This window comes from Augochlora pura, chromosome 9, assembly GCF_028453695.1.
Source record: "Augochlora pura isolate Apur16 chromosome 9, APUR_v2.2.1, whole genome shotgun sequence".
NCBI classification, from domain to species: Eukaryota; Metazoa; Arthropoda; class Insecta; order Hymenoptera; family Halictidae; genus Augochlora; species Augochlora pura.
In genome coordinates, this window is record NC_135780.1 from 4,719,989 (window position 1) to 4,744,129 (window position 24,141).

The following is a 24,141-nucleotide window of genomic DNA, read 5'->3' on the forward strand; positions in this document are numbered from 1 at the left end:
ATTATTTTTATTATCGATTTAAAAAATATATAAAATGGAAATACTAGAAGCCAGAAAAATTATTTTAGATTTCCAGTTGAAATAGCTTCGAGTGCGAAGGGTTAATATTTGAACTTCAATAAACAAAAGATTTTATCCTTCGTGTTTTCGAATATTATTTTTACAAGTAATTATATAAAATAATGTTATTTTCGGCAAGACATTCAAATTGGTAAGGCAAAATGAACGAGTTACCGCGAGAAGAAAAAAAAGGAAAGTAATTCGGGCGTCTCGACGTTCAAAGATCTTCTGTCATTTCCTTGTTCCTTGTTGCCGAGAGGTGAACGACACTCTAATTAGGTTTGGCTTCTCGAGATTTCAAAAGGGTTGCTCGACTTCTCTCGCCGTATAATGCAACAAACTCGCAGGGCTCGGGTCACGGCAATATCGATTTATACGTCGTAGGTAGAAAATATAAAAGAATAATGAATTATTAACTGGAATTATTAAATAACAGTCACGCGCGCTCGGTGCACGAACGCGAAGAATTAAATAAAAACATTTAATCGACAAATATTACCAAAGTTAGCGAACCCTAAATAATCGTTGAACGTCGATCAAAAAATATGTATAATTATTGCAGTTGTTAATCTTGAATGAACGAGACAATTTTCAATTTTTTATAGGTACAGTATAAATAAAAATTACGCATTCAGAAAATGATTTGCATTAAAGTTGGACAACATTAATATCAATTACTAATTATATTTTCAGAGATTATTTTTATAGTTTAGTAGTCGCTGTATTTGTTCGTTAAAAACGTATAAAGTAATAATAATATTATATCAAGTAATAAAAATATAAGGTTTTTCTTGAAAAATTTAATGTAAACGTTAAGCCGATCGATTATGCGAATCAGCAGTTTAGTATCGTAAGTTTAACGATTGCCCCACTAAATCAAAAGGACAATTTCAGAAATTACATAAACAATGGAAGCGAGGGTGGGGAACCGTGCGTGTTTCACGGCTGGCGGACCTGTTCGCGCTCATCGTCAGTCCGTTCCCGCGATTCATGGACCCTAGAGGCCATGTCGGTGATTCGTGGCCCTTTGACATTTCATTCGGAACTCGCAGGCCACAGTCACGCGAAACCGCTACCATTTTCGGTGATTTCCGTGCGCACCAGGTTCGTTTTAAACGATTTTATTATTCAATCGCGTTCGAAAAGAATCGAGGAAATTGCGCTCGGTTGAAGCTGTCAACATTTCTCGAATAGTTTATAAGCGATCTGCGCGAACGGAGTCTGTTGGTTTGAACAATCATTTTCGAAGATTCGAGTCGGGAACGCGCCATAAACATTATGCGTTTATGGGGTTTGCAAGCGTGAAACAGAACGGTGGAATACATATTAACGAATATAGAAATTATTTTATGTTATATTATTACTTCAATACGTTACATGTATACATACTGTTATTTTACAATGCCATTATATAATATTTTTTATTTATTATTAACGCTGATTTATTTGATTTTTATATGGGAAAAGTAATTGGTTTTGTTACTTTTCCCTACATTGCGTTTTAATAGTTTATTATTAATTATACATTGTCCATTCGATATTCTACATTAATTATCCATCACCAGGCAGATTTATTTATACGAGTATGTTCATTAAGATATATATAATATTAAATTTCAAATTATTCATTCGAATAATTTGAAATATTTTATCATATGTTCTGCTCTGATACGCTGCATCGTTCGATGCTACTTTGAAATGTAAATGAAATTCTTGTCACGAAAGTTTCGTAATTTTGCAAAGCTCGACGATTTTCTAGCTTTACGGTGGTAATTTATAATTTCGTGATTCGTTTTTTCAATTTACTATAGTTTGACGTTTGCAAATTTCTAATGTCACGTATTACTAATTCATATAGGTATTACATTACATTTATATTCTGAATTTTACTGTTCTTTTTTGTGACACTTATAAAATTGCAGTCGAAGACGTTTGAACTATAAAACTGAAAACATTTCACGTGACATTTCTGTTTTCTTCCAATTTTTAATCCGTTTTCGTCTATTTATATTTTTAATAATTCATTTAGTAAATATAATGTTTATGAAACTATTATTTATTAAACATAAACAGTATGAGATTACTTAGTCAAGCGCAGAGTGTTAAGAATTATTATTACAATGTAAATTAATTATATACTTGGTGTCCCATAACAAGTTATAATTCTATTATATTAATATATATAATATAATATAATAATATTAATACAATTTCTCGCTCGTTTTCGTTTTGCAGATGACACAAAATCTGGCCACAGCTACATAAATCAAAACGGCGGTCCGAAGAGCGCCTCGATCGAGCAACGAGACGAAAGCAAATCAAGTAAGCAAAGTCGAGCTTCCTCATTATTCTAAGCCTCTTACCAGGACACATTATGTTACGTTGAATTGAGTGTCGCACGAACGCTTAGAAACACACGCTTCTTCTCTCTTTCGCCCGTCTCTTTCGCGCGCATCTTTTGTTTTCGCTTGGAAAAGTACAACGTCGATTGAAAAAGTAAACTCGATCGAACGTTTCGTTAAACGAGAACATTAGGCTAACGCTTATCGTTCATCGGCATTGTCGTTGTTAATCGAAACAGAGTAAACAGTGAAACGTTAATACGGAGCGCGCGACTGTAACAAACCGCGGCGCTAGTAAAAGCATTGTCGTAGGAAGCTTTTTGGTGAAATGAAAATAACAAAATCTGTTTAGCGGCGGAACGAAATTAGATTGTTTTCTTTTCCTTTGAATCCTGACAAAATTGACCGCCGCGGAGAGTGTTCCCGAGCCACGGTTTAATAAATTAGACGACTCGAAGGGAAGAGGTGCAAATGAACGTGTACAGTGAGAGACACGAAGTATTCGTGAGATCGCTTTGACGATCGGATCCATATAGCCGATCGTAAATCGACGAAAGGTCGTTTATTATTAAATGCGCGTTTTAAAATGAGTGGAACAGTTGAAGCGCGATGCTTCTACCAATATCTAGTGGAAATGGGATCGACCGTATTATTATTCATCACGTGTCGATAACTTATTATGTACGCCACTGAAATTCATAATGTTTACGAGAATCCAATGAAAAGAAGGAACGCGGTTGAAATTATATTCTGATGGAAATTATTGTTCGAAAATATATTAACGCGATGCGATGAAAATTTGATAATCTTAAAGATATTTGTTAGAATATTTTTCTAAACACGATTTATAAATTTTATAAAATTATGCATTATTGTGATCAATAGTCTTCCTCTATCAATTTGGCAGTACGAACAGTCTAGTGTAGTTATTTATTAACAGTGGATATCGATGGAACACTATTTTATTTACGAGTCTTCATAGCAGTTTCATTTATATTCAAATAAAATGATAATCCTGCTGCAAAGTTAGCAACTTTGCTAAGCAACTTTGCATGGTTTAACTCTCAATTATTTTAAATATTTTAGTTTAACTCTCAATTATTTTAAATATTTCTAGTTTAACTCTCAGTTATTTTAAATATTTCTAGTTTAACTCTCGATCATTTAAAACATTTCTAGTTTAACTCTCAGTTATTTTAAATATTTCTAGTTTAACTCTCGATCATTTTAAATATTTCTAGTTTAATTCTCAATATTTAAGTTTTCTATCTCTTGCATCGACGTAGTTCAAGTTCAGGAAGAAAAGTAATTGTATTTGAAGAAAATCTTGTTTGCATCGTTTCGTAATTGTAGAAAAGAAAACAGAACGCGCCATTGTTTTAAGTTTTCAATTATTACAAGTGTTAATTACACATACCTATATACTTCGAGACAACTTTTACAGAAAATAGTAAATACAACTGCGTACAAACTGATATAAAATATAGACATTTAGTATCTATATACAGGGTGTCCCGAAAATAACTGTGAAGTCGATTATCACGAAAACGGAGCTCCGGATGGAAAAATATTGTACGAAAATTTTTTCTTCTTTTTTTATAGAGAATCACCCTTTGCTCGGTTGTACTACGATTTCCGTGGCACCCTGTATATGTAAACGAGTATGTTCATTAAGCCGTTCATCAAACCGTGATATTGCCGTCAGCTTTTTCTAAGAGAAGTCTGCCAACCTCGATTTAATTTTCACATTAATCAATCGACGCGTGGTTCGCTTCGGTTCGTCGCTAAAAATCTTCACGAATACTCGTTTCGCTCACTGTACCTCGACCCATTTGAAAAAAGAATACTCGGCGAGCGAGACGACGGATTACTGAAAGAAAGATATGCCCGATGCCCGGATTTCGCAGGATTCCACGAATCCTCGGAGTACGCGACAGACACAGAAGACGTAGACATGCCGCAAGGCACGCGGAACCGCAGGAATCGCCGGGGTCGTAACAAAAGGCGGCTCCAGCGGCCGGAAAAATCGGAGAACGTGCCGGAGCCACCGTCGGCGGAAATCGCGGTGGCTCGCGAGGACGCGTCGACGGACGACCGACTGGAGAAAACGATCGAAATCGAGCCGGTGAACGGCGAGACGACCAGCGAACAGGAAACTGCGTCGCGAAGCTTTCGGGAGGAGAGGCATAGGATCGAGAAGGTGACCTTGAACCCGGACATCAGGGTGTTCGAGGTGAGAACGATCAGCAGGCTGCCGCTGTCGGCGACGATCGATCACATAGCCGGCGTCGGTATTTTGGAAGTCGGCGGCGGGAAGGATAGATCGGTGGACGTGGTCACGGTATCGGAGCCGGTCGAGCCGTTCACGGTGAGAAAGCGGAGGGACGAGAGGCTGCAGATCCGCGATGTCAGCGACAGCGACGTGGAGACCGATAGCGTCAGGCCGGTGATCGTGGAGGCGGAAACGGACCCGGAGGATCCGAAACGCACCTGGGACAGCGTGATGCCGAAGGACGTGGAGAGGAAGCTGAGATGCTTCATCGAGAACCTGAAATTGCCGTCGCGCACGGGGGAGGAGTCGCGCGGGCAAGAAGAAAGGGCGAGCACGGCGTGCAAGAAAGTTCGGAAACGCGGGAATTACGAGCACAGCCAGGCGAACAGGTTCCTAGACATCATACAGGAGGAGGTGGAGAAGCTGTCGGAAGACGAGGAGCAGCATATCAGGGACTTCATTAACGAAGAGATTGGCAAATACCGGCGGGAGGAGCGTCGGACTAATGGGAAACAGTGGAGCTTGGGGGAGGAGGAAGAGCAGGACGAAGAAGACGGGGAAGAATCGCAAATTGTTGGACGGGAGCGCGCGGAGCCGGGTGTGTTGGAGCATCGGCGGGCTGCCGATGGAACGTTGAACGCCGGCACAGTCGAATCGCGAAAGGCGGCAGAGAATTTGAACGAGTCGGGGAAAGAACGCGAGTCCGAAATAAACCGGATAGGTCACAAGGTAACCATTAATGTTATCGACACGGACCAAGAAGCGTCGGTCAACGAAACTGCTAAACAATCATCTGCTAACAATGCAGCGAGCGAAGAGACGGTCGCAGGCATCCTAAATTCCGGGAAGATTAACGACGCAACTCTGGAAAATGTAGAAGCGAAGTTGGACAACGCCGTGGAAAAGTTTGACGAGCAATTAGAACCGAGAGAAGCGGAGGAGACATCGAGGATCGAAGTCAAGAGGAAGAGACGCAGCGTGGAGGCAAACGCGACTGTCGTGGAAAATGAAGGATCGATCGACGAACCGGTAGACGTGTCAAATATTAACGACGAAACTGAGGATTTAAAAATAGACGAATCGAATGACGAAGAATGCGCCGACGAAGCCAAAGAGAACGAAGAAATTCCATTAAATACCACCGAAGTGAAGTTGGACGAACAATTGCCGTCGAGAGAGGAACAATTGAATCCTGAATTCGAGCGGTATATGGACGTGAATATAATTGGCGGAGAGAATGTAGAATCGGTCGACGAAACGGCGAAGGCTGCGAACAAAGACTTTGAAGCGGATTCGGAAAAAGAAAAATTGAGGGGTAGGGATCATAGTTCGGAAGAGGAAGAGAATTTGCGAAATGGTGAACATTCAGGTGAAAAGGTAGAACTTGAAGAATTAAGGACGGATAACGAAGAAGATGTAGACGAACAATTGGAAGCAGAAAAATCTAAATCGATTAAAGAAGAGGATGATAAAAGTATGATCGAAGTAAAAGACGCAGAATCGACTGACAAGAAGTTTGACGAGGAAGCGGTGAAATCACAGTCAGATGACGAAATGAAAGATAGAGTACAAACGAAGCTATCAGAATCAAAGGATATTAATCTGTTATGCACGGACGTTGATTTATTGCGAGATGAGTCTGCATTGATATCGACGTCGGAAGCAACGTTCAACGAGGGATTAGAATGTAACGAGCCGGAATTACCTGGCACCGCAGCTGCGACAGGCGATCAATTAGCAACGCGATCGGAAATAGACTTAGACGAAGAATTAAATTCGAACGATGATCGAACTATTTCTAACTGTGAGTCGATGGAGGTAAACGTGGAACCCTTAGTGTCACCGATACGTGAAAATGACGTCTCGGAGAAGACGTTGGAGACTCCATCGCCTGTAGAGGTCGACGAATTACATTCGGCGGATAAGAAAGAGGAGACTCGCGAGTCCGAATTGAACGATTCGACAGTGACGAAGGAACGACGTCCCCCTACACCGCCGAAAAGGTCGTCCAGTCTGTCGGATGTCGATTATCAAGAGAAATTTCGGAATCCATCGATGCCTGCAGTTCGACGGACAATTTCAGCGGACCCGCCGCCCACTCGACCCCCTCTGCCAAAGGAGAATCTGGCGATCGGCGAGACGCTGGGCATCGTCAAAAATTTATTGACTGATATATCGGGCAGTGACGGAGCCGTCGAGAATATTCACGACGTACTACTGGGCAAGGTGGACGCGTCCGCGCTGCCCGAGCACCTCCGCGGAATCATCGACGATCTTAAAGCCCGCGAAATTCGAAGTCTCCAAAGTGACAGCGCCGCTACATTGCGTAACCGTCTCGAGAGACTTGGCAATGAGACGGGTCCTGAAATAACGCGTGACCGGTTACACGAAAACTCGCGCGAAAAATGGCTGTCGCTCGAGTCGGCGACGACACCTTGCGCCGCACGAGCAGCGATGACTGAAAAACCTGATGGGAATCGCGCGAAGCGGTTATCGGCGGCGGAGAACGGGACCGGCGAAGCCAACGGTCAGCGAGACAGCGACGAAGAGTTCGAGGAAATCTATAACAATACGCGCGAGGAACGAGCAGAAGTTCGAGACTCGTCGAGCAGCGCGACATCCCTCAGCACGGTGAAGTACAACCCGGCGAACGCCTGGCAGACGGACATCTGCTCGATAATAGCCGAGGAGGCGCGGAAAAGTAGACAGAAGGACTTGGACTGCTGCACGTTGAAGAGCAAACTTTCTCTGCTGAAGGCCGAGGATTCGAACGCTTTAAATGGAAAGGACGTGTCTCCGGAACCGATACCGTATTCGCCGGTGGAGGACCTGTACTACGTCCCACTGGACTCGGGCGACGGCTCGGATCGAGAGCCGTCGGCAAATAGCTGCTACGCGCCGGAGTCCTTGATCAACCTATGCATAAAACGGCTGCTGTCGATGCCCTACGGCTTGCAAATAATCAACGAGATAACAGTGCCGAAATTTAACATCTTTAAAAGCCTGCGCTCTATTCCCAGTGTGCCCGCGCCCGAGACGGCTAGACTAACACCCGACCCGTGGAAACCTGCTGTTTCAGAGCCAAAGAAACTAGACTCGATGGATAAAGTCGTTTCAGAGAACTGGCTGGGTCTCTACACCGTGCGAGATCCCAGGCTTCTCGTCTGCCTGTCGCCGTCCCAGCAAAAGACGGCGATCAAGACCAGTCCGGACAACTTGCTGAATCTTCACGCGAAGTTCCTGAACCGGCACAAATACTGCGAGGACGAGCCGCCCCGCGTCCCCGTGCCAAAGTACAGGATCGACGTGAGGAGACCGGAAACGGAGGACAGGCCGATGAGGCTGCTAGAGATTCTGAAGGAGAACTCGAACCAGCCGAAGGAGACGACGACGGTCGAGGACCGTTCGAGGCGGCCGGAATGCGACGGGAGTCAGCGTCTGAAGGTCACCCAGCTTCGCGACTGGCTGAACCTGGCGCGACGCGATATCTCCGGCCACGCGTCTCTCTCCGACGATTCGCTGGCGGAACCGTCGGATGAGAGAGTCCGGGCCGATAAGCGCGATATCGGCCGGCCGACCGCGACGAAAGCGAACAGTCTCAATTTGAATTCGCCGGAAAGAAGCTCGTCGCCATTCAGACGTAGCCCCATCACGTTGAACAGCGCGATCATAGACAGGACGGCCGGCATGCCGGACACCGGCGGCAAGAGAACACCGCCCAGACCCGTAGAGCCGCGTCACGGCATCAACCCGGCGTTGATCGACGACAGGGTGGAACCACCGGCGCCGGTGAAGCGCGTGGTGAACGTCGACAGGTCCTGCATCGATACCACCAGCATCTTCGACCAGAGTCCGGCCAGAAAGCACCTGGAGCCGAGGAAATACAAAGACGACGACGATCTGAAACACGAGACCGCCGCGGAGATCCTGGAGAAATTGAAGAAGCTCCAGGCGGAGGATCCGAATAAACCGTACCTGTCTCGAGACTACTTGGTGCAGCAGTTGAGGTACGTGGAGCTGTTGGAGAACCAGCTGAAGAACGTTATATTGGCCGAGGAGGAGGAGAAGGAAGCGTTCGAAGATTTTCAGACGCTTAAGAATTGCTGTCCCTCGAAAGATGGCAAGGCTCGAGGAGAAAGTCGATGCGGAGATGGCGTAGAGAAAGATGGTACCGAGGTGATCGACAAATGTGAGCAGAGGGACTCGACGAAGAAGGTGCTTCGAGGGGATGGATTTCGCGAGGAGGAGTCCAGCGAGAAGATCGAAAGCTTGCTGGTTACCAGGAAAGAGAACAGAGAGACCAAGGACGAGAGTCGGAAGAGCGGTGAAAAGACGCGAGAGAATCACGATTTCGCGAACGATGTCGGTGATAAGGCTGGAGGTGAAAGCCGATGTGAAAAGGACACGGAGAAGGATGCTTCGGAGGTGATCGACAAGCGCGAGCAGAGAGACTCGACGAGAAAGGTTCGTCAGGGTGACGGATTCCGCGAGGAGGAATCTAGCGAGCAGATCGAAAGTTTCCTGGTCACCAGGAAAGAGAACAGGGGCACTGAAACGAAGAACGAAACTCGCAAGAGCAGCAAGGTCGAAAATTCGGAGTCGTTTCGCCAGCAGATGTACGAGGAGTACGTGCACAAGGTTCTCGAGAGAGAGGAGAGGAAGCTTCACAAGGTGGTGAAAATAAGCACCCACGAGGACATTCGAAGGTCCGACGATAAATTGGGGAAGAACGTCGCCAACGTTGGGAACGAGTTCATCGAGAAGGCGAGGAACAGGCTGAACAAGTTCGGCATCCGTCTGGACGAGAGCGAGCCGGAAGTCGAGAAAGATACGGGGGCGAAAGAGCAGGTTAAAAAGAAGTGTCTGATCGACGGCAAGGAATTCGAGGACGCGAGAAAATTGCCGAAGCATCTGCAAGAGTTCCTCAAGATGTCCGACGACGGTGAGTCCCATCGCGACGAGGATTTGCTGTGTTGTTGATCGGTGTTGAGATTGAACGCTGCCAATTTGAACCCTTTGAGTGTCCGAGTGCCGAGGCTGACTTGAAAACTCGGAGCGAACGCTACTTGGATAGAATCGAGTACGTAACAGCCACTAACAGGCGCATTCGCTAATGTATCGTGTGTTGCGTTCTAGCTGAAACAATAATTAATCCCGTGAATTTTACTTTCATCGCATAAATTCTACGTGTCGAATTATTTATAACTGAATTTATATATAAATTTTTTTATCATTAATCAATGTATATAGTAAGATATTTTTTCAAGAATAATTATATAACATATTTACTTAAGAATTCAATTTGCAAACAAACGTTCTCTGCAGGAATAGTTTGTAATCTTCGTATGACCTCTTTGCGATATTATATAAATTTGCATTACTTAATTGGATTCAACGCGAGGAAAGTAAAATTTATGGTAATAAAAGTGTGTGCTATAGTTGTTATTCCGATACATAGATGTCTCGTGTTTGTCGTCACTAACTACATTGAATGAGGAAAATGAACTATGTCGTGTATTTACAGCCAGTATAGTATAAACATTAGGAGATAAGCATTGTCAACTTTTACGGAGATCATAGGTTATCGATGAACGAGTAGGACAGCAAAGATGATTGACGGGAGCCATGATATTTGAATTGATAGAAGTCATTGATCATCGTTTCGTAGTTTTCAGTTAATATTCGCTATGTCATATACGTATTTATGATATTTCTCAATATTTAATACTTAAATAAATGTTGTACGATATGAATTAAAATAGCTTTGTTATAAATTGACAAAATCGATATACATTTTATTTTGATGCTGTAAACGAATATTATAATAGATATAGAATATATATAACAACAATTCACGGTAAATTGCAGTTTTTGCAATTTCAACATTGTTGTTGAAATTGTAATAAATGCATTTACAGTGCCATTATGATTTTAATAATTTTGTTTTGGACGTTTCACTGTGCGCACAACTTGGTAAAATGCACGCCTCCTTCCGAATACAAATGCTTTTTGGTTCCGCCATTTTGTATGCAAGAATGTGACATTAGCGAATGGATATAACTGTACCGGCACTCTAAGCCGATGCTCTTCAAGTATCTTCGAGGAAACAAACGGTCGCGGAATGTTTAGAAATATCCATCCGTTAGCCCCGGTCCCCGAATGAAAATTTGTCCTGTTCGCGATGGACGTCCATTTGGACGATTTATTTGTCTTCGATGCCGAGTCACGTGGACGAATAACAAGTCAGGTTGGTCGGCTGCAACCTGAGTTCATGATTCATTCGAGAATGAGAAGTTAAATATAGGTGGGATCGGGAAATAGGCCAGTGTTCGTAGAACCGTAGAACATTTGCTCGCGCGTCCAGTCCTCCGCGCGCGCCGGAACCACCGTCTCCATTTTGGCTATTTCCGACCGGTTGCGACATAATCAACATCCGCCATTTTAACTGGAGCTACCCGTCTTCAGACCTTAACCCTTTTTCCAGCCGACACCTCGCGCGTCAAGTCGACTATATTTCTCGTCGACGACGTCCGCACTTCGCGATGATTTCTTTACGATCGAATTTTCAGGTGTTTCGAATTGTAGCTTCGAGGATTTATTAAGGACACGATTGCGTAACATAACCTACTAATAGTTTTGCGTCGACGTTGATAATTGGACTGCGGATCTTTATGCGATTATGCTAGTCATATATTTTTGAAGCATAAGAGAATATATGAGCTGACAAAATTAATAACGTTTCTATTTAATTTTCACTTTAAGGAATTTTCTAGTTGATAAATTTGTTTTTTATTCCGGTTTTTATAAAACAATGAAAAGCATAAGAGAACATATGTGCTGACAAAATTAATAACGTTTCTATTTAATTTTCACTTTAAGGAATTTTCTAGTTGATAAATTTGTTCTCTATTCCGGTTTTTATAAAACAATGAAAAGCATAAGAGAACATATGTGCTGACAAAATTAATAACGTTTCTATTTAATTTTCACTTTAAGCAATTTTCTAGTTGATAAATTTGTTCTCTATTCCGGTTTTTATAAAACAATGAAAATCGCACGATTATTTGCAGTCTGGTGATAACAAGAGGGCCACTGCTTTTTTTGCTTTTTTGCTTTTTTAGCTAGAAAATTATTTGCGCTTAGACGAAGCTTTTCGAGTACGCGAGAGAGAGAAGGAGAAAGAGAGAGAGAGAGAGAGAGAGAGAGAAAGAGAGAGAGAGAGAGATAGAGAGAGGAAGCGTGAATATTTCACTGTTAAATTGCATTCCCACAATTCCACAAACACTTATATCCATGCATGTTCGTCTCTGTATAATACCTATGTCGATTACGATTAGCTGCTATATTTTTTTTTTAAACATTGGGCATGGTTCTTTTAGTTGCAAGAAGTGATTATGGCAATGAAAGTGATCTGTTGCACGAGATTGACAGTGCTTTGAAAATCGGCCGAGGATTTCTTTTTGGTAAAGGTGCGTTTTACTTGGTGCATGCTTTTGTATAACATTAAATTATCATAATATCGTGTTGCGTGTTATAGAAAATGGATAATGTTAAATACAGGTAAATATATGAAATGAAAACGTCAATCATTAGTAAACTGTACAATACTAAACGAAACAAATTAAAATATTCTCATTTTTAAATAATTTAACGTAATCTCTTAAATTGTTTGAACATTTCAATGTTTGAAATGAGTAAATGAGATGACAGACCAACGTTGAAAGATTATTAAAATTCATGCGTTTTATGTATTTTAAACTCGTTGCTAAGATAGTATATTAATTAAGAGACGATAATAAAATCGCATTTCAAACTTAAATTCAAATGTTCGTAATCAGACAATTTTCATTTTGCAAAAAGATCGATGATATACGTTATCGATATAGATTATACATAAATTTTAATGATAATTTTCATTTCGTTAAATTGAGCTTTGTAACACGCGCAACGTTCTTTCATTTAATATCAATTAAATTATAAATATTAATTTAATATATTAATTAAATATTATTATTATTAAATATTATTATTATTAAATATTATTAAATATTATATATTATTAAATATTATATATTAAAAGTTAATTTTAATTTATACTATAAATATTAATTATAATATTAATCTTCATCGATGCAGCGATACGCCGAAAACAACTGATAATATTGAAAAAGCGACTTTCCGGTCAGTCTAACGTTCTAAGTGTCTCGGGGACGAAAGAATTCGCTACGTAAAAATAAGAAAAAGCGAACGCGACACGAATATCGAATAGACAAAAAAGCAACGGCTGCGCGGGACCGTTTCCATAGGTATACCCATTCTCCGCGAATTTTTAAACGCGACGAGACTATTCTGAATCGCCCGGCTTCTGCGTAGTTATACGGACGCGTCGCGATGTATGGCGACAGCGGCGGCAGCGTCGCGACGCCTCTCAGTAGTTCCCCGTCATCCTCGGAGCTTGTCCATTCGCGCGAAACTCGAGATCGCGTGTACGAGCTCGCATCGATCTGGGGGAAACAAAGATTTCCGCTGGATAAGTTATGATAGAGAAAAGTGAGTGTTCGACAAGCGGCGTGAAACAAAGTTGTGACAAGTGACGGAAAGACGAGAGAAATAAGAAGGGAGAAGTGCGATTTGCCGCGCGGTGGCCAGTTTATGCTAATTATAATACCAATTACACGGCAGTTCAACGAAAGGGAATTACGTTTTAATAGAGTTTCGTCGGTGTTTCGTAATCGCGACTCATCGGTGTGAAATTTGTTTTCGATACTTAACGCGCGTTGGTAACAATATTATTTTATTCGGTAACAGTATTATATGTTTAATTAATTTCGTTGTGTTTTTAATGAAAATGTTGGAATTAATGCAGGTAAAATGATTCCACGTGGTTCTAATGCAATTTTATAACAATGAATATTATTATCCCAGAATCAAGCATTAAAATACGTTGAATAATTAATGTATCAAACATTAATGCATAATACTCTAATCAAAAAGGTCTCTGTTGAACAACAAATGTTTATCAATATTCTCTCTCTCAATTTATCACTCACTTCTCATTTCGCATTTTGTTTAATCAATTTTTTAATTGTCCGTTATTCGAGCTAAAATCGTGGATCAGAGTAAATCATATTCCCCAGACAATTTTTGTAGAATATTCAACAAAATGAAACGCTGTTACCTTACATTTGAAATTATAATGTTTCGAGTCGCGTCTGATTTGTTATATATAGCTACGCATTGTGTTTGAGCCTCGAAATAGAAGGATGAAAAGGCCGTTTTGTGCTCGCCATTCTTCTTTAAATAAACAAACCTCCGAGAGAATGATTTCGAATTTTTCCACACACTAAATTGATATAAATGGTACCAACAAATAGGCGAAGTAGACGTGAAGCAAATTAAATAATTACAACTGAATTAATCAAATAATAATCGATATTAATGTAATAATAATTCGTATCGATATAATAATAGTAATAATGTAGTTTGACTAAAAAGTAAAATCAATTTATCTAAAAATCACGATTATTTAAAAATCGCGATTGTCTAAAAATAATTTGCACGCTTAGCGAAACGATTAATGTATTGGTTAAAACGGCCATTGTCAAAATTGGTCACCGAGCGTCGCTTATAGGATTATATGGTTCAACAGGTTGCCCCTGGCTGAAAGTTAGTACAGACTAGGAATAGTGCCTGATACTATTTTTTTTCTTTCTTTCGTAGTGTATGCGCGTGCGCGGAGCCGTCGTGATTATCGGCTTCAACGAACTTCGTTTTCTGTGAAATACGCGAAAACCCAGATGATCTGAGAAAACATAAAACGGCTGGGTAGCCATATCTCGATTACATAAAGGTGTCGCGTTACCGCACTGTAGACTGCACGAAATTGCAATGTGGTAGATGAAACGCGTCGGCGGACGAAAATATTTCCACGAATAAAAGAAACGTTCCGAACAGTCGATAAAGAAAATTCTAATTTTCAGCACGTTGCATCGAAACGATCGATAAATATTAATCGTTTTATTTAAGAAACATTCGACCACACCAAGTACCAAATCTGAATCTGTTCCTTCGTTTGTTCGATTAAAAGTGAATTCGTGAGATTATCGAAATATTCGCACATATATTTTTGTGTATTAAATATATATTGAACAATTATGTGCTACGTTAACTGTGCAATTAAAATTTATAGGAAATGCATCGTATTCAAATATTTACACGATCGTAGCATGGAAATAAAAACATATATGCATAGAAATTTATTAATAAATATGAAACTAAAACTATCAGCAGCAACAATATCCTAAGCCTTATTTATCAAATAAACAATTAGAAATAGCATAATTTACGAAAAAGTTACAGCAGCATCTCGTTGTTCGTTGATTTTAAATAGGAACTTGTCATTTTCGTTACATGATAATTTAAGGAATTAAATCGGATGTTAATTTACGATTTTTAATAGGATCCATTCATGGGTCCATTCTCAATTTTTATGCGAAAGAAGCAACGACAAATCAAGCCTTCCGCGAATACGGCAGACGGTCAACTTCCAATGTACACCAAGCTCTAACCTTGGCGTCTTTTCCGCTTCCTTATGCCGTTCTCCGTTTTCTTTCTCATTCCAAGCTCATCAAGCTTGCTTCCCTATTAATGGTTTCGCGGCGGTCTCGAAAGGACGCAATTTAACGAGACCCTTATCACGATTTAAGATTGAGAAGCGCAGGGTCTTAGGCTTTAGAATCCAGGCCCGCGGTATAAGATCTTCGGTTATGGACCTCTCAGGCTTTCTACGAATTCCAACCACTATAAAGTGCAGCAATTTTAGGATAACCGGTGAACGTTTAAAAACAATAGGGATAGTTTACCAAACGTTAGAAACTATTCGAAAAATATATTCGGCTTATTATTGCGAATCAAATTTTCCTATTCTATCGGTGAACGGAATACGATACATGGGAACTCGTTCAATGAAAAATCGGTCACATTTTATACTAAAAATCAAGAATCTGGTATATGCTATATTATGTGAATACCTTCGAATTTAGAAAATTTTTCTCGAAATTTTTCTTCAGTTTTTCTGCGATCGCGAACTATCAGAGTTAAAAGTTTCGCGATTGAATCGTGACTCGACAAAAAAAGCATAACTCTACCCTATCACGCAGAGCCGACAGAGTTGTTAAAATCATTTTTGTGATTTCAGAGAACGTTATGTTCGCTCCCACTTTTAAAGCCTCGTCCGCGACACCAGGTACAGTTGCAAACGAGCTGTGTGATATTAACGGAATGTTTTGTAACTTTTGTACAGCCGTGAAAGCGAGATCGATATTAATACGTTACTATTAATGATAGATTTTCGACTAACAGTAATCAATAACGTGAAACGCCTGGTCGGTGATCGGCAAATCGGCCGTATCAATTAATATACTGTACACGTCCGGCGTGCTGCAGTTTTGAATCAGGTGTTCCATTTGTTTTTACGATCGGTTGCAGCGGGGGAAATTCTTTTCCCATTGCAATGTATATTTTACCACGCTGTCTGTCATTCACTTCTAACCGGAGCAACTAAAAAGTCACTAAACAACGTGTTGTGCACTAACATGGTCTACATAGCTCTGCAAAGATCTTATGGTAGCCAAAGGAAACGATATAAACTGCATATTAACACGGCACATTTATTCTTAGACGAACGTTGAAGAGAAGCTAGGCTGAATGAAACACCTTGCGAGTGACAATAATTATTTCCTCGTTGTTCCGTCAACTTTTCTACGTTAATATTAACAATCATCACCTCCCCTTTCACGTTCACGGAAAATAATGAATATTAATTAATACGAATATTAATATCAATCAATCTGTGTCTTCGTAATTTTAACAATTTAGAATTTCAAAAATTATAAATTAAAAAATTTCAAATTAAAACATTTCAAGTTCGATACCGGTTATTTCGAGGTTAGCGGTGATCTCAATATTGAGCAACCCAATTGAATAGCTACAAATATAATGTTTGTTTTCTTCACGCACAAGTTGCGTTGGCGAGGCAACCGTAATTGCTAGTTTTCGCGGTTAATGCACGTGAACGTAAAACGAAGGATTATTCAGCCACTATTTATATGTGGCGCGAGAACAGGAAACGAGCTGCAGTTCAAGATTTTAAAATTAGATTCACGTGGGCGTCGATATTAAGGTACCTCTAATTGTAATTGTCGATGGTTACCAGAATACGATGCCGAGTTAGCTTTCTGGAGCAAGACGTTCTATAATGCGCGATACTAATTTTCGACACGAAGTCACGGATAGAGGCTGCTCGAAGAAGAATTGGGCAACGTTAACGTAGCTCGCGGCAATGTTTCTATTGTGGTTACGTCGAACTGTACCTTAATATCATTGTAGAAATCGAGACATTAGTTTTCTCAAAAATCAGTTTCTTGCGAATTGTTTTATATTTTAATTTTCCACGAGAAGGAAATTGATTTAGCTTGCACTGTAACAAGTCGGACTCGCGATGAGCACATAGACTGCGAATTTTATATTATTTAAATTATAAAAATATAAGAAGAATTTAATATTGTGACACTTGTCTTGGAAAAGTTTTATTTGAAATAAAAATTCGCGATCTACTAAAAAATGGTTTATTATTCGTGATTTCTAAATGGAAACAAAAGTTGATTTTTTTATTATCAAAGTCTAGGTTAAAAGACTAAACAGCGGATGTTTATACAAAATAAAAATTGGACTTTTTTATAAATTCGACTTGGTCTTTTCTATCACAAATGCATAAACTGATTAATTTTCTATATCATTTTCAAAGGGAAATGGAAGGAAAGAAATTTCTTGAATTTTGCAGAATATTTAGATTATCATATAATTAATTAGAACCGAATTTACGTAGCGACCGAGTAAATTAAAGCGTATCGTATATAAGTTTGCAATGATCCAGATGCACGAACGAAAATTCACTTCCTGCCCGTGTCATAATTGCTGTCGATGTATATATGTACCTTCTCTGTATACGGTTCCGACGATTTTCTGGGGTCCGCTGACGTAATGAACTGAGAAACGGTCGAGGAAGGAGCGATTCTTTATATAATACGCCCACGCGGCCAAGATTAGCAAGTCTATGTTGATTTTGGCTCGATCCCGTCGAATTCACGTGTTTACCACGGTACAAAGACCCTAACGCAGCTTTTTTCGGTTCCGCTCGAACATTGTTTACCCTTAACGCGCATAAATCGTCTTGATTTGCTTATAAAACACTGAAAAAACAGATTGGATCAGAGAATAAAGTAGGCGAGAGACAATGTTGTAGTAGGTGTAAAAAAAATATACGCTATTCACTCGAACGATTAATTCCAATTAATTACAACCTACTGACGCTGTAACGACGCCATACCGTGTCTTTATCGTGTCGATTCGATTTCAATTTCATCGACAGAAAACTTTAAACATTACTAAAATAATACGCAGTGATAACACACTAAGTAATCTATTAACTAACAACTATCGATCTCTGGATAAATTGCTGTTAAATGTATTAACAAAATAGCGCCACGCTACTTTTATCACACCAAAGAACTGGCTAAGTTTAATTATTAAAATTATCTACAACAAATAACCCATTTTCTGTTTACCAGATCGATGATTTATGCTGCTTCAATAACATCCGCGGTCAAACTGGAATAATAGCTCTTGTAATTTTTGGCGAGAATAGCTTGAGAGCGCTGTTTAACAATAATTAATTGGAACGCGTTTGTAAATTCATTGCAAGCATTTTGTTCGATATGTTTAAGCTGACACATGGGATCTGTTTAGAATATTGAGTTTTCATTTGAAATCAATGATGTTCGATGTTTGAAACGTCTATGGATATTAAATTGTGTACCGTGGTTTAACAATTGATCGTTTGAATGTAGGCGTCTGGTCGCCTGGAAGCGAACCACCGCCGCCGCCAAAGGAGCGAAGCCCCGAACGAAAAGAGTCCGAGAAGGATACTGGGATCCCTCCAGTCTGGACACCGTCCAGCGCTAATACCAGCCCTGTTCCAGAAAAGAAGGAATTTCGGCCGGTGCAGTTCCAAAGTCCTACCCTAAGTCGCAAAAAGTTCGCACAACAGGAAGTAAGTGAACTTCTTGCTCTATAAATCCAAAGAGATTAAGCCTCTCCAGTTCAACGCTCTGAATAGAGACCTCTGGGGAGGTTTTTTAAACGAGCTGCATTGTACATTTTCAGCGAAAATTTGATACTTTTAATCAACGCTTTACACGCGTTCGGAGATTCTTTTGAGATCACCTGTCTGCAACTCGGATAGAATTAACTCGCGAATTGGTCAATACAAATCTAGAATGATAGACCATTGAAAATAATTGCTATATTTAAATAGAATTTAGACTTTGCTACATAAAGTTATAATTAAAGTACTATAATTATCAACAGTTACGCTGTGTTGTCTGAGTAATGATATCTGAAGATTAGTTAACATTCAACTTGGTTTAAATAACCCGTATAATTGAAATTTGAAGTAAATAGCAAGACTTTTTTCAATTTCTTCAGGAAACTATTTTTTAAAATAAAAAACTTACTCCCAAAGTTTTGCAATGTTTCCTTCGAGTGTTTTTTCTATACAGGGACCATTTACTATATAAAGAATTTTATACAGTGACCATTTACTATATAAAGAATTTTATACAGTGAATTTATATATTTTCATATAAATTAAAATAACATTTTCATATAAATTAAAATAACATTTTCATACGAATTCAAACGACATTTTCATACGAATTCAAATGACATTTTCGTGTGCTTTGCCCTTAGAAAGAGGAAGCACCGCCGCCTTGGAAAAAAGAAGGGATAAAGGAAACAACAGAAACTAGTTACGACAGCAGTAGCACGCGAATCGTTAATTCTCACTCGGCCCCGTCGCAAGGATTAAATTCTCTGGTTTCGACGCCTCGTTTGCCCCGCGCCCAGAATCCGACAATCACGCTGCTGCAGAAAGCACGAGGTAAAACACTTGGGATTACGGAATTCTTTGTTCGAACGTATTGAATTGACGCGCGCGCAAACGCTGTCTTTTCTGTTTTAATACTATACCAACTATAACGTAGTATTTTTTATAGTATGAACAATTTGTTTGTATCTTCTGTAAATAAAATTATGTTCGCTAGTTTCAGCGTACATCATAGCGATACATTTATTGTACATGGTTGTGTGTAATTTAATTTAAATTCGACGAAAAGAAAAAAAGGAGAACAAGTTGAGAAAAAAATACAAAAAAACAAATTAAGAAAAAAATACTGCTTTCAGTTAAGCCATCGTATGTCATTGTTAGAATAATAATTTTCTTGCAGCTTCGTATAGACGATGGTTCGCAGAAAATTGAGAAATCAATATTTAATAATAATTTGATATTCGTTGCCCTTTCAGAGGGACAATTACCAAAAGGGGCCGCATATCTGGAGGAAACCGAAACGTTGAAACGTCCGCCGAGCGACGAGAAGCCGCTGATCAGCCCCGGCGAAATAAGTGAGTAAAATCTCCGCCGATCGCCGGATTGTGAATAATATGCAACCTGCTACTGTTCGCCATTCAAGTTTAACCACATCCGTGTCTGTAATCTCACCGTGGTTCCACGCGTCGTCGACTAATTTCGAAGTGTACAGTGTAGTCGCATTTAGTTTTTTTTTTTTTTTCGGGCGGACCGTGACTCCCGAGATTCCGCGCTGGGGCACGATGCACGTGACGGAATCGATACGAATTTTTCTCTTTTCTTTTCTTTTGGCTAAAACGTTGTCCACGAATCGAAAGTCTTATACTCTGCGGGAGTGTTCAACTGTATTGTGAATTGAACTGATGTCCGCTCAGTCTACAACGTGAAGAAAGAGTACGAGAGCGAGCCGGAAACGGAAAACGAACCGCCGAAGAAGATGGCCGATCTGGGTCCTCGAAAATTCGAGGGTATCGGCCCAACAACTAAGGAGGGTATACCTCTTGTGTTAAGATCGGTAGGTCCAGTTGTAAAAAAGCTTAACGAACTCGTAATGAGCGTGAACGAACTTTTATTAGCCGCGGGTTCTATTTCGATGGTCTTTGATATCAGATCCGGGCTGCTTCTAAAATAACAGAACGTCCTTTATGTTACGTAATTAACGCTCGGTCTGGTTTAATTTCATTTCAAGGACAATGTTGAACGGGGTGACTCAGTTGTTTTGGTCAGCCGTTTTCGGCAAATTACACTTCTATACAGGGTGGTTCGTTTATCTTCAGCGACGTGACACGGATCGATCGAGAGGTAGTTGATTCGGTATCGGGAAGAGGGAAGATCCGTTCCTTTCAGAGATGCAGTGCGTCGACGTTGTGACAGGCATACAACTTCTTGCAAGTATCCTCACGTGCATTGTAATAGTTTCTTGAAATTTCATTATAACTAGATTACTATTTTTATTCGCATATTTATTTATAGCACTTTTATGTCTGCTGACACTTAATATGATAAAGAATTCGATAAAGTTCGACGTGGATTGTTTTTTTATTAAACTTTACTTGAACAATTATCACTTAATAAATGATTTTTAAAATTTAAATTAAATCTATTCTAAGTTTATAAATATCTAAATAAATGTCAGTTAGGTTTTATTTAAATACGACCACGTGTACGTCATAAATTACATCCTTGAAGATGTTCAATGATTAAATTTTCACCGCCAAATTTTCAAGGTCCATAAAATAAACGAAGCACCCTGTATAAAATATAGACATCGGCCATTTCTGATTAGTTTTTCGCAATGACAAAAAATTCTGTCAGGCAAAGGAATTCGCGATTCACGAAATCGAGCGTAACACTTATGTCATCTGATTCGGTGAAAACGTTTTAGGAAGTGAAGGAGAATAACCAAACGAAATGGTACAAGAAAATGTACGACTCGTTGCACCGCGCGGACAGAAACGGTAAGTTTCTGCTTGTGAGTTTGAATGAAATAGAATAGAAAAAAAAACAAACAAACTGTAGATATAATCGTCGAGGAAAAAGAAAAAAATTAACAGTTCATTTTATGGAAACAGTAGTAAACTAAAAAAAGTAAAGATACTTTTATAGCGGTAAGAAACGATGCGATACGAAGATTGATTGACAATGTAATTTTCAGATGATTACGTAACCATTCGTTACAAACCAAGAAGAGGTGAATACAAGCGCGCCGTGCTACAAAATATACAATAGCAAACGAACTAACTAAATAATACAGCTTAGTCGGATTGATTAACATTTTCACGAGAATGGCCACCGTCGAGGTTCGCCGAGGTGTCTTCTTTGTAACTAATTGTTAATGCGTGAGAGTAACCAATAAAATAATTTGTTCATATAATAATGCTATCCTTTATTTAACCAACCTGCTAACACTCGATGTTACAATGCAGCTTGATTTCTAAACGATTTATTTACATGCAACAGCGATTATTCACGCTTGAGCCCGTGACTCCGACCTGTAATCACCCTGTGCACAAATCTGAGCCTGCGCCATTGCATGATTAAATCTTATTCAAGATTATCCGCATAACAGATTGTATGACTTTGTTCCGAATCGGATAATTTCGGATTTTTCTTCTCATGAAATTTAGAGAATTTTATTATTTTATATACGAAAATGTTATAACGATTTCAATGTTACACTGTAATTTGTTTTGTTTTTTTTTTGGTATTGTGCATTCAAGAAAATACAAATAATGATTGCGAAAAATACTACAGCATCTTTAACAATAGTATTAGCAATTATTATTGACTGAAAGTTGAGAAACTTACGTCACTATTAAATGATAGTCGTCGTTCCAATATAATTATAGTGAAATATATTACATGTATTAGAACATAAATGTTACATGCTGTGGAATTTGTTACTAGAACTAAATGTAGAGCAAAGAAGGCATTCGTTAAAAAATGTAGACTGTATTTTACAACTTTTTGTAAAAGTATAGTTTCTACAAGTTATAATAATCTTTTTTTTTATTGACGACTAAGTGACTGTATAATAATTATTTATAACTTTTTGGTGATGGATTACATTTCACGTGTGTGCGAATATGGAACGGTGCATAGTAAAGCGTGATTTCATTGTTTTTCAGGAACCAGGTACGGTTACGGAAGCGGTTATTTAAGTGAACCGGAACATCGACTGTACACGGAGCGTTCTGCAACGATTGACAGCCACCGACGTCTGCGTAACAAGGAAAATGACTTCTCCACGTCTACTATGCCCAGAAAGTATGAAACACGTTTGGCTATTTGAATATTTCACTATTTTCTTTATTATCTGCAATATCTGTAGTATCTGCAATATATATATTTATACTATAACTACGTCAATCATTCGTACGCACAGTGTATTATTTTTCACGAGAAAATTTATTGAAAGTGAAGATTGCATCATGTAAATAGGCTCTGCAATGGCAAAATTATAATTTGTTTAAATCACTCTGCGCCAGGACAGTTTTTCTGCGCAAGAAATTACTATATACAATTTCACATGTTTCGATGTAAATCGAAGCATTATATTAAAGCTGAACAAACGTTTTATTAGAATATTTATAATAGAAACTGTGGTAGAAAGTGATAACCAGTCAACGGGTGAAATTAGAAACTTTAATACATATTAATATGAAAAGTGAATACTTTCTTAATTGAAATTCGACGATTTTCGATTGTCAATGGAATACGTTTTACCATTAATTTACCATCAATGCTTATATAACGGGTTTTTAATTTTTTTTATTGTAAAATTACTGGAACTAAAAAGACGCTGTTATGGAAAATTTATAGTAATGAAAATTTTACGAAACCAAACGCGGTCTTACAACTTTTACAATGTGAGAAAAATCTGTTATTTTTAGTGCTATAATAATATATTTTTATCGACAATTAAGTACAATAATTACTGATAACGTCTTGCTGATAAATTATAATAAAAATTACGCGAAGCATAGATGCCACTTTACAGCTTTCAAAATATGAGAAAACATATTTTTATTATTGTTAATAAACCGTAATCTTGGAATACAAGGCACAACTTCTTATCAATTGCTTACTGAACAAATTAACCGCGAGACAAATGCTTGTAAAATTTCAGAAATGGAACGTTGAAGTACAGTACAGACATCTACAAAAATCAACCGGGTCGAATCGAGGACTACGAGCCGGGACGATCATCCATCGCCGAGAAGGAGGCTAAGGAGGTAAGCACTTCTCGGGAAACTATCTATCTCCACTCGTGAATCCATTTCTCTCCAATCAAGAGTTCGCTAAAATCACGACGAAATAAAAATCTAATCTCTCTCCGCAAACTCGACTCTGCCAATATTCCATTCTGCTCTGTCAATTAGTGAATGATATTTCCTCGCCCTTTAAGGTGTTTAAAAACAATGCGAGCCTTTGAAGGGACCGATTCCCGAGACGATTGGAAGCAACTGTTTTCTTATTTGTTA

General features: G+C 39.2%; 1 protein-coding gene across 9 annotated transcripts in view; it reads left to right on the top strand.

Annotated features, from left to right (window-relative positions):
• The window catches only part of Cap (Cbl-associated protein), a 99,454-nt gene that overhangs the window by 40,377 nt on the left and 34,936 nt on the right, over positions 1-24,141 (top strand). For 6 of the 9 annotated variants that reach the window (XM_078190580.1, XM_078190579.1, XM_078190585.1 and 3 more), the window contains exons 5-15: positions 2,296-2,382; positions 4,310-9,616; positions 15,872-15,919; positions 18,582-18,784; positions 19,483-19,672; positions 20,095-20,193; positions 20,533-20,672; positions 21,543-21,615; positions 21,813-21,848; positions 22,786-22,924; positions 23,787-23,892. In XM_078190580.1, coding sequence (XP_078046706.1) covers positions 2,296-2,382; positions 4,310-9,616; positions 15,872-15,919; positions 18,582-18,784; positions 19,483-19,672; positions 20,095-20,193; positions 20,533-20,672; positions 21,543-21,615; positions 21,813-21,848; positions 22,786-22,924; positions 23,787-23,892 — 6,428 coding nt within the window. Of the gene's footprint in view, positions 1-1,042; positions 1,165-2,295; positions 2,383-4,309; positions 9,617-15,871; positions 15,920-18,581; positions 18,785-19,482; positions 19,673-20,094; positions 20,194-20,532; positions 20,673-21,542; positions 21,616-21,812; positions 21,849-22,785; positions 22,925-23,786; positions 23,893-24,141 lie in introns of those variants that run through there. The other 3 variants (XM_078190588.1, XM_078190584.1, XM_078190587.1) reach the window with 3 other exon arrangements.